Here is a 10,510-nt window from a genome sequence, read left to right as displayed (position 1 = left end):
GGAAATCAGTTTATCATTGGTTGGCAGTTTGTGTCTCAATGCTCTCCAAAACAAGAATGAAGCCTTGAAAGGGATGTTAGTATGCCATGTCATCCTATCTGTTAATGTCTTGTTTTTTTTCTTTCTCACATTTTCCCAAGCTGATTTACAAGTGAAATTTCCATGTGATTGCAGCTTCCATTGAGCTTGATCTAATGTGTTTTGTTGGTATATGATTTTAGTATTGAGAATTGTGTGTATCATGTGTTGAGGGGCCTGTTGCCTGATTTTCTCTTCATTCCATTTTCCATTTGTCAAGAACATGGAGACAGTGGAGTTGTTGAATTTTGGAATATATTCATAGTGATTGGCTAGAGGGCCAATACCCAGCCAATCATCCCACCAGAAACTGCAGTTCCCTGAACATAAGGTCCACTTAATATGAGGTTCTATGTCACCTTTGTTCTTCATCATGTTCTTCCATACGAGAGATTGGCCTGTGTGCCACTTTTTTGTAACAGGATGAGCTCTTTAGCAGTATTTAGCTCTCAAGAAATCCCCCCATAAAGATCTCTTAGTTCTGAACAACCACCAATGTTTGTATTGTATTGCCAGGCATATATCTTCCAAGTTTTTTACACCAATACCTCCCTCCTCATATGGTAAGCTAAGGGTTTCCCAAGAGGCCCAGTGGTACTTCCTTTTCTCCTTATCCCAACCCTAGAAGAAGTCAGCAATAAGGCATTTTATTTGTTTCAAAATGGTTCTGGTAGGGGTTATGGCAGATAGCAGATGTATAGGAAGTGATTGAAGCACTGATTTGATCAAAGTGGCTCTCTCCCCATAGCTTAGCATCTTTGTCTGCCACCCTTGAATTTTAGCAATCACTTTTGAAACTATACTAGTGAAATATATGACCCTTTGTCTTCCTATATACAATGGACATCCCAAGTATGTCATAGGCCCATGAGTGCATTTATAACCAGTGATGGACACTACTCTCTCCATTATATCATCAGGTGTGTTGGTAGGGATTAAGATTTGGCTTTTGTTCTTATTAATAAGCTGCCCAGAAATGCCTTCATACATCTGAAGAGTCTTCATGATGAGTTGAAGGGAATACTTGGAAGTTGAGGTGAAAATAATAATGTCATCTGCAAAACTCAAGTGGTTAATTTGAGGACCCCTTTTCTCCATTTGAAAACTAGTGTATAGATAGTGCTGATGAAGGTTGTTTAACATTCTGGTCAGCACCTCTGCACCAAGAACAAAGAGAGTAGGAGAGAGTGGGTCTCCCTGTTTGAGACCTCTTGTTGAATGGAAAAAACCATGTCTGCTGCCATTTATGATGACAGAGTACCAATTGTTAGACATTATTCTCCATACCATGTCTATGAAGGTTTCCCCAAATCCCATCTTTCTCATGACAAGACAGATAAAGGACCATGAGACCCTATCATAAGCCTTGGCCATGTCAAGTTTAATAACCACATTATCTCCAATTTTGGGTTTGTTTATGTTATGCATAATTTCTTGAGCCAACATAATGTTCTCAGATATGCTCCTTCCTTGGACAAATCCAGACTGATTATCAGAAATAAGATGTAGAAGGATGGGAGCCAGTCTGCTACTAAGGAGTTTGGAGATTATTTTGCTAATAAAATTGCTGAGAGATATAGGTCTGAATTCAGATAGTCTGTTAGGATGTTCAACTTTTGGGAGTAGAACCAGACATGCATGGGAGACGTATTTTGGGATGTCATGGCCATTAAAGAAGAACAGAATCAGCTCCAAAGGGTCCTCACTGATAATGTCCCAGCATACTTGGAAAAACTTGCCACTCATCCCATCAGGACCTGCAGCAGAAGTACCACTCATAGAGAAAATCACTTTCTGTAACTCCTCTTTAGTAGGTACCCTTTGCAACATGTGGTTTTGATTGTCACTGACCTTTCTAGGTATGTACTTAAGGAAATCTTCATTGATTTTCTTGTTGTCTGTAGTAAATATCTTTTCAAAGTAATGACATGCAGCCTTGGCAATTTCCTCATTTCCCTGAATACTATTACCCTGATCATCTTCAATTTTGTGAATATACAGTCTTCTCCTTCTCCCTCTAATGATAGCATGGAAGTAATTGGAGTTGGCATCCCCTTCCTTAAACCAGTGGAGTTAAGTTTTTTATTTGAGGATGGATTGCTCTATCTTTAGATACCTGATGTATTTGGCATTGATCAAGTTCAACTTGGTTCTATTATCTTCGGAGTTATCACTGATTATTGCATCCTCAGCCTCTCTAACTTTTGTCTCAAAATCAGTGATGGAAGAGAAAATATCACCATATTCTTGTCTTGACCACCTACTCAGAGTGCTTCGCACTCTTTTCATTTTTTCCTGAAATCTTCTCATAGGATTTCCTGCAGCAGGTTTTCCCCAGCACGTTTTCACTACATCAAGGAAGCTATCATTATCAACCCAGCAGTGTAGAAACTTAAAATACTTAGTGGCATTGTTCTGTCTCTCTACACACTCCATGAATAAAGGGCAATGGTCTGATCCAGTGGAAGCTAAATGAGTAATAGTAGTCATAGGCATCATGTTTAACCACTTATCATTTACCATAGCTCTATCTAGTCTCTTCCAAATCCTGGCATCATTATCTCTATTGTTACACCATGTATACTTTGCACCATGAAAACCCAAGTCTATGAGTCCACAAGCTTCAATAGTACTTATGAATTCAAAACTTTTGTTCATGTTGTAGGGTATGCCCCTCAGCTTCTCTTCAATGCCAGTGATTACATTAAAATCCCCTATGGTACACCATGGCTTGCCTACACTGGAATATAGCAGTAGTTTATCCCAAAGATCTTTTCTCAACTGATCTTTACATTTAGCATAAACAAAGGTTGTGAGATAGGTAATATGCCATGTAACATGTTTGTCTCACAGGTAATCTGCTGCTCATCCTGATCTATAATGGAACATGCTACATCTTTATTCCATAAGAGCCAAATTTTGTTGTTAGAATTATGAATAGCACTGTCCATATTAAGCTGAATTTTATGGAAATTGAGGTGTGATTGGTTTGAGAATGGTTCAAGAATTGCCATCATAGATATATTGTGATAGTCTTTGAGTTTTTGGAGTCTATCCAGTGAACCCTGAGTATCAATACTCCTTGCATTCCAATATATGGTATTAATCATTGAGACTTATTTGATTTGGACCTTGTTTTGATGCCACTTTTGCAAATAGCATTATCAGAACTTGTTGTGTCATCCTGTTGCTTCTTCTTCCTATTTTCTTGCTGACCCCTGGTAGAAAGAGCCCTCCTTTCCTCCTCTTCTTTTTGAACCTCATCATATTGGTCAGGATCTTCCTCATCCTCAGAATGTGTGACTCTATATTCATCTGTTAGTTCTTGTGGAGTAATTTCCTTGTTAAGGGCACATTTTCCAGTATCCGGTTTCTGAATTTGCAAAGCTGCCACATGGATGCCTGCATGTTCCACCACCAGTACATCATGTAAGCTCTGTTGTCCTGATTGCATTTCTTTGATAATTTTCTTCTTCAACGCATCTCTTTTCTTCTTACTAAGGGCTAATGTAGACTTATTGTTAAAAGCCTGAGGACTCTCATTTTGCCTTTTCGGATCAGGAGGTTCCTTATCCATTGTGTAGCAGTCCTCTTCTTGTTGTGAGTGTTCATTGTGCCTCTCCTTTCTTGTTACAGTTGTAGTAGTTACCTCTGTGGTAGCAGGAGCTCTAAAGTCTTTCCTAGGGTCAACCAAAGTACTTTCCCTCCCTCTGGTAACCCCTTCCTGCAAGTTAGTGGGTTCCTCCTGTATTCCCCCATCCTCACCTCCATAAACTACAACAGCTACATCATTCTCAATATTAAAATTATTGGGGAAGCCATGGGGCTGTGGGAGAGATAAGTCAATACCTGACTCCTTCATTTTTGTAATATTGTAGTCATCCTCAAGTGTATCATTTGTGTCAGCATTTAAACCAATAATAGGGACTTGGGGGTGTGGGAGAGATAAGTCAATACCTGAATCCTTCATTTTTGTCGTATTGCAGTCATCATCCAGTGTGTCATTTGTGTTAGCATCTAAATCATTAATGGGGACTTGGGGGTGTGGGAGCGATAAATCAATACCTGAATCCTTCATTTTTTTTTTGTTGCAGTCGTCATCTATTGTGTCATTTGCATCAGCATCTAAGCCATTAATGGGGACTTGGGGGGATGGGAGAGATAAGTCAATACATGTTTGCTTTGCTAGATTCTGCTTTGATTGAACATTCTTTTGTTGTTCCTTCTTTCTTGGTTTTTTCTGAATTTGCCATTCTTGTTGTTCCTCCTTATTTTTGTTCCTATTTTGGTGCTGTCTTTGTCTCCCAGCTTGATTTTCTTTTGTACCTGCATTAGTTAAAGATATATTATTCTCAGGCATTTGTACAGTGGTTAAGGGACATACCTGGTTGTCATCTTCTTTCCTGGTTTTATTATTCCTTGCTTCTTCAGCTTCTTTCCTTTCTTCATCTCTCCTCTTGACATTACATCTTGTCATAGTATGTCCTTGATGCTTACAATAAGAACAGTATTCAGGTAAACCTTCATATTGTATAGCTTGCCATTTGCCTTTATTGTGATCCTCTTCATCAGTTCCTAACCATACATGTGGAGGCCTTTCCTTGGTGATATCCATTTGTATCCTTACTTTTGCAACACTGCCTCTAGTCTTTTTAAGAGATGCTGCATCCAGGTACAGGGTTTTACCAATCGGGTCTAAAAGGGTGGTTATAAACTCTTTATTGTAACAATGCCACGGTAGTTCTGGTAGTATGACCCAAACTGGTATCCTTTCTAAAGGAAAATACCTACTTTTATAAATTGATTTACTATGATTACGTGGTAAATTAATGTGGGAATGTAATATTAATTAATTATAATTTAGTCACTAGTACTGAAAGTGACCATGTAGTCACAGCTACTACACATGTAATGCATTAATTTATAATATAATATTATCTTTCAAACCAAAAAAATAATAATTTATATCTATATGTAGTGAGAATGCAGATTTTATAATTTGGAATTTTAAAATTGAAACTATGTTTGACTATACTTTTTGCGAAGAATATTTAGAATTTGAATGCACTTTTTCTTAAAAAGGTTTATACCTCTAATTTCTAAAGCAAAATCATTCAACTTGACTAAGTTACCTATAACATATTCTCAACTATGCTCTAAAAAGTAATATTTCAAAATAGATAGTCACATAATGTCGTAGATTAAATCGCATATTTGTGTTTGGCAATAATTTTTACAAATAATATTTGATTGTTTGGGATATATTTTACCTAACAAACATGAAATACAATTTAAACAAGAAATATAATTTAAATTAGGTCATTTTTAAAAAAATTAGAAAATAATATAAAATTTTGAAAAGGAAAAAGTGAAAATAAGGTTTTCGATGTTTTCCAAAATTCAAATATAACTTAAGTTCTATTTGAGATTTTCATGGCTAAACACTGATTTTCAAATAAAGTAAAAAAGATATGGACTTTGAAGAAGAAGAACATTCATGATTTTGAGGAATAAATAGTTATGAGAATTGGGGAGAATATAAATGAGAGATTTTTGTTGGAAAAAAAATAAAATGAAATGGCAAGGCTGTAAGACCCCGAAAAATGAAAAGTAAAAAAAAATGAGGTTCAAAGAGGAGTTTCCAGAAATTTGCAGGTTTTTGGCACTAGGAGCCTTCACGAGCCGTGAAGAGCCGCTATGGAAGGGTACTAGCTAGTGAAAATTTTGGGGAAGGGTCTACGGATGGCTCCACGGCCCGTGGTGCGAACCACGGACACTGAAGATTTCAAGTTGAATTTTAACGACTCATGTTATATGCTACTTCAAGTATGTTTTCAAGGAACTATGATCATGAATTTCAGGTGATTTCAATGAATGCATACCAAGGTTTGTGAATGACTCATGAAACATTATGAATGCTGTTTTAATGATTTATAAGCATGAAATTTTATTGTGAAAGTTAACTCTCACACGATCATGTTAAAGAGGTAAAAGGACATTCTCACCAACTCATGGATTCTTATGAATCAATCATGTTAATGATCTATTCTTATGATTTTCTTATGATGAAGATTGATATTTGTTATTGTCTCTCCTAATGATGTTAATGACTATATTTTATGAATTTCTTTGGAATAATGACTAAGCACCGAGAGGACTTTAAGGTGGGGTTTAGTCCGGTAGCCATAGTAGCTACCCAAGGAAATCCTAGTAGCAACCTTTAGTCCCTAATTATGTTGCCTGCGTAGGTTTATGATGGCAATATAGCCTAGCTAGTGGATCAACATATAGCTCATGATTATGATGTTCTCGTGGAGTCTATCTTGGCAAAGTTGCCTCTCTCTTCTCGATGCGGGAGTTACATCGGATTTCATGTTATAACTAAAATTGGTCTTATATATCGGTTAAAGGTCATGTCCCACATCAAAGTATATGAAAAGGTATAAAGTTCTCATGATGATGTTTTGATGCATTAACCATATGATGATATGTTTTAAGGTTTTTAGGGTTTTACTTATGTTTTAAGATATTGGTCATACATCTCATGATTCATATTGATTATGTCCTTTATTCATTGTTCATGCATTCTTCTCGTATACTTAGTGCAGTCCATGTACTAACGCATACTTTTGCCTATATTGTATCATAATATAGGGTCAGGCGATCATCATGCACCTCTCACTCGTGACTAGAGTTGACCTTTACTTTCTCATAGTTGACGAGTCCTCATGCTTCGAGGACAAGACTTTATCGTTTATCATCTTATGATGTTATATGTTGTTATGGGTGAGTTGGTAGCTTGTGTTATGACCCTGTCTAGTTAGTAGAGGCATTTTTGATGTCATGGAGTCTATGTTGTATTTCTATTTCAAGTTTGAGACTTGTTGTCTTTTATTGAGACTTTTCATGTTAAGATTTTATTTCTGCATCTATGTCTTAGCTTTATTGCTTTACTTACCTTATTTGTGCTCATTAATGATATGATAAAACGATTGGTTGGGGTCCCTCGAAATTCTAATTGTCGTATTGCACCCAAAGCCTAGCTTGGATCATGATAAATGCACTTGCAAAATACAACCTTGAGTGCTGATAAAGATCCCCAAAAAATTAAAAGGATTGATAATGAACCTAGTAACTTGAATATTAGTCCAACAACATATGTGAATTGATGGATTGAGAGATGTGATAATAAAGATCTCACCACTGACATTTGATTGGGAAGTGACAGGATGTATCCTTCTAGTACAAGTCAAGGACCAGGTCCCTTGACATAATATAAATTGTGGAAAAGTAAATAACTAAAAATAAAATCAACACAAAATTTTACTTGGAAACCTCCTTACTTAAGGAAAGAAAAAACCATGACTTGTCTCACGGAATTTCACCAAACAAACTCCACTAAACAATGAGCCAAGGTTCATATTACAAGCTCTTGCAATCTAGGAATTGAACTTTCAATTTCTTCCCCCCCCCCTCCCTCACTGTGACACCTCTGTTACATATATGTTCAAATAAATAACCCTATTGCCTACTAAATCAACAACCTCTAGTCAACTTAGACTTCAAGACACCCCATAGCTAACTCTACTTATACTTAGAAAAATTTAGAAATACTTAAACTGATCTAATGTCTTTATAGTTCAGGAATAAATCTAAAATAATAAGCACCAAAATATTCACCCTAAAACAACTAAGAACAATGATAGCTTTATCAGGTCCTAGCTGTTCTCCGAGGAGATATTTCTTGAAAAAAGACTTTTATTATGTTTGTGAATATTGAGATGCAAAAACCAATTATGTCAATGAAAAAGATATGTATATATATGTTTTACACAATCCTTGGAGAAATACCATTGGTTAGAAGACTGCCACTCTGGAAAATAATGTGCACTAATAACCTATAGTTTTGACAGAGTGTACAGTGTACTTTTGTTGGTTGTCCTTTCACATCATCATAATTCTCACATGGGATTAGGTCCCTTATCAGTTTCCATAGTTTGTTAAATCATCAAAACTTTATAATAATATTTCCCCCTTTTTTGATGATGACAAATTGTAATAAAAATATATTCTCCCTATCACCTCGTATCATTCCCCCTATCATTAGTATCAGGTCCTTTTTAGTTCCCCCTTTTTCTTTGTTACTTTCAAATAAACTGAACAATACTTTCAGCAAACAATATTCCCCCTTTTGATATCATAAAAAGGGCAGTAGTAAACTAAGTTCAACGTAAGCAAATATAGTAAAGTCATGGATACTGGGGTTACACAAGCATAAAACAAAATGCAGACTAGTAAAGGAAGGCCAGTATAAAAAGAGAAATCATTCCAACATGTTGAAGATAGTTACATTCAAAACAAATACACAAAAACTACATAGAGAACCACGTGACAATCCATTAAGAGTCAAAAAGATAGAAGAAAGGGACAATGGAAGAACAAGAGAGTGACTAGGAAGATGGGTTTGTTGGGTGAGGGATTTGAGGACTAAAGTAAGGCAAGCATCAGAATTCTCATGATGTTGAAGCAGTTTTTCCTTGAGTTCAGAGACCTGAGCAGCAAGATGCATATTCTAAGCCTCAGTCGTTGCAGTTTGTCAGAACCAAGTCCCTTTGATTAAGCCTTGCCAACTGATCTTTTAAACGAACAATCTTTGCATCCTAAGCACTTAGAAGGGTTGTCATTTCCTCTAGCTCATGCTTTAACTGACCTTGTTCTATCAACAACTTAGATATTTTGTCAACCTACCCTGTTCTTCCCTCAACACATTCATATTCCATAAGAGTATTCATAGAAAAAGTATGCTTCACTGTTCCTCTAACACCTGCTCCAAGAGAAATCTCCAAATAGTTGAACACTTTTATAAGGAAATAGCCATACCCCATGCCATGCTTACCTCTTTCACTGAGACAGTCTTGTGCATATAATTAAGAATAATGGTAGGGAGATAAATGATCTCAAATTTTCTTAGGGACTCCATGATAAATAGATCAGCATCCGATGCAACGGTCTTTTCTCAAATCCGGGAAGGATTATTATGCTAACAAATTTAAAGTAAAGCTGATATTCCCCTTTTAGAATTTTTTTGGGAGTCCAGCATTATGAGTTTCTGGAGTTTGCTGCACTCCTTAACAAAATCTTTAGAGCACAACCTTCCACTAACACATATGATACCTTCTTGTGGCACCTTCAATATTTCACCCAGTAGTTCTTCATCCAAATGAAATCTTCTATTTCCTATTTGGCAGTTAAGACTCCTATCCTTAACAAACACAACATTATAGTAAAACTCTCTTACCTGTACTTCATGAAGCACTAGAACATGGTCAACAAAAAGATGAGTCCAGGTCTGCAATTCAACAGCATCGACCAAATCACACATTCCTGGCTTGGATAGAATCTCAAAGTCAAAGACTTTGTCGTTGAGCACCTTTTGAGTTTTTAGAATTTGGACTCTCTCTTTTTTTGTCAACTTCTTTTCCACTTTCATCTTTTCACCTTTTGAACTTGGTCCCTTCTCAAACTCGGACCTAGATTCTGCAAATAATTCATCAATATCTGGAGACACTTCTCTCTTTCTATTAGTAGTTTCCTTTTCCTGCCCTTTCATCGATTCATTCTTTCCTTTCCTTTTGTATCGACTTTATTCTGAGTTGAAGCTTTTCTTCCTCTAGGTTTTTGTGTCAGCTTCTCCTTTTGCCATGCGTTGTTTCTCCTATTCTCTATAGCAGACACATTGTCTTCAGATTCTATTTTATGATGACTTTTGATTTTTGAGACCTCTACCACATTTGCATTGGGTATCTGGTCCTCATCAACCATGGATCTTATCCTTCTCTTGCTTTCTATTGTTCTGACCTTATTTTTCTTTATTTCATCACTCATCAACTTCCTGGTTGAACTAGTAGAATAAGGCTTTGGCTTGACAACCTTTCCTTTTAATACCTTCTCCTTTCCTTTACTCGAAATAGAAACCATTCTCTTCTTAACACCCCAAGATAAAGGATGATTTTTCTTATCATCACGAGTAGGGGGTGAAATAGTACCTGGGGTTTTGTCGAATTTAGGAGGCAAATCCTCAGAATTGATTTTAGGTTTATTTGCTCCTTCTTTTGAGAATAGTGTTCCTACACTGTCTATTATTATTGTGAGGCTTTCTACTATTAACTCCTCACTTGCAGCCAGAATGTTTGACTAAGTGTTCTTTGCCTTCAGGAAGGTCTATTTTGAAGAGTAGTTTAGATAGAGTAGATGAAATAGGACCAGGTTAAGACGAAGATGTAGGAAGCTTATGCTCAGTCTAAATTATATATTGCACTAACCCACCAGGAGAGGAGTGTTGTGGGTCATTTAGATCTAGCACAGGAGAACAAACAAGAGAGGTTTTGTCATTGTGTGAGGGAATAACCACATATTCTAAGTTTCTATTTCT

General features: G+C 36.4%; 1 protein-coding gene across 1 annotated transcript; it reads right to left on the bottom strand.

Annotated features, from left to right (window-relative positions):
• Positions 1-3,184: 3,184 nt before the first annotated feature.
• LOC129883606 (uncharacterized) lies at positions 3,185-9,688 on the bottom strand. Its single transcript, XM_055958234.1, has 2 exons — positions 9,253-9,688; positions 3,185-4,740 (listed from the first exon to the last, which is right to left on the bottom strand). The coding sequence occupies exons 1-2, from the start codon at positions 9,686-9,688 to the stop codon at positions 3,185-3,187; spliced, it is 1,992 nt and encodes a 663-aa protein (XP_055814209.1).
• Between the last annotated feature and the right edge of the window lie 822 nt (positions 9,689-10,510).

The sequence above is a fragment of the Solanum dulcamara genome, chromosome 3, assembly GCF_947179165.1.
Source record: "Solanum dulcamara chromosome 3, daSolDulc1.2, whole genome shotgun sequence".
In the NCBI taxonomy this organism is placed as follows: Eukaryota; Viridiplantae; Streptophyta; class Magnoliopsida; order Solanales; family Solanaceae; genus Solanum; species Solanum dulcamara.
This window is presented reverse-complemented; position numbering and strand designations above follow the sequence as displayed.

Coding starts and splice junctions, on each gene's coding strand:
- LOC129883606 (XM_055958234.1), bottom strand. CDS start 9,688: ATGAAAGGGCAGGAAAAGGAAACTACTAATAGAAAGAGAGAAGTGTCT. Junction 4,741..9,252: donor ATTGAAGGTGCCACAAGAAG/GTATCATATGTG, acceptor ACCTGGATGCAG/CATCTCTTAAAAAGACTAGA.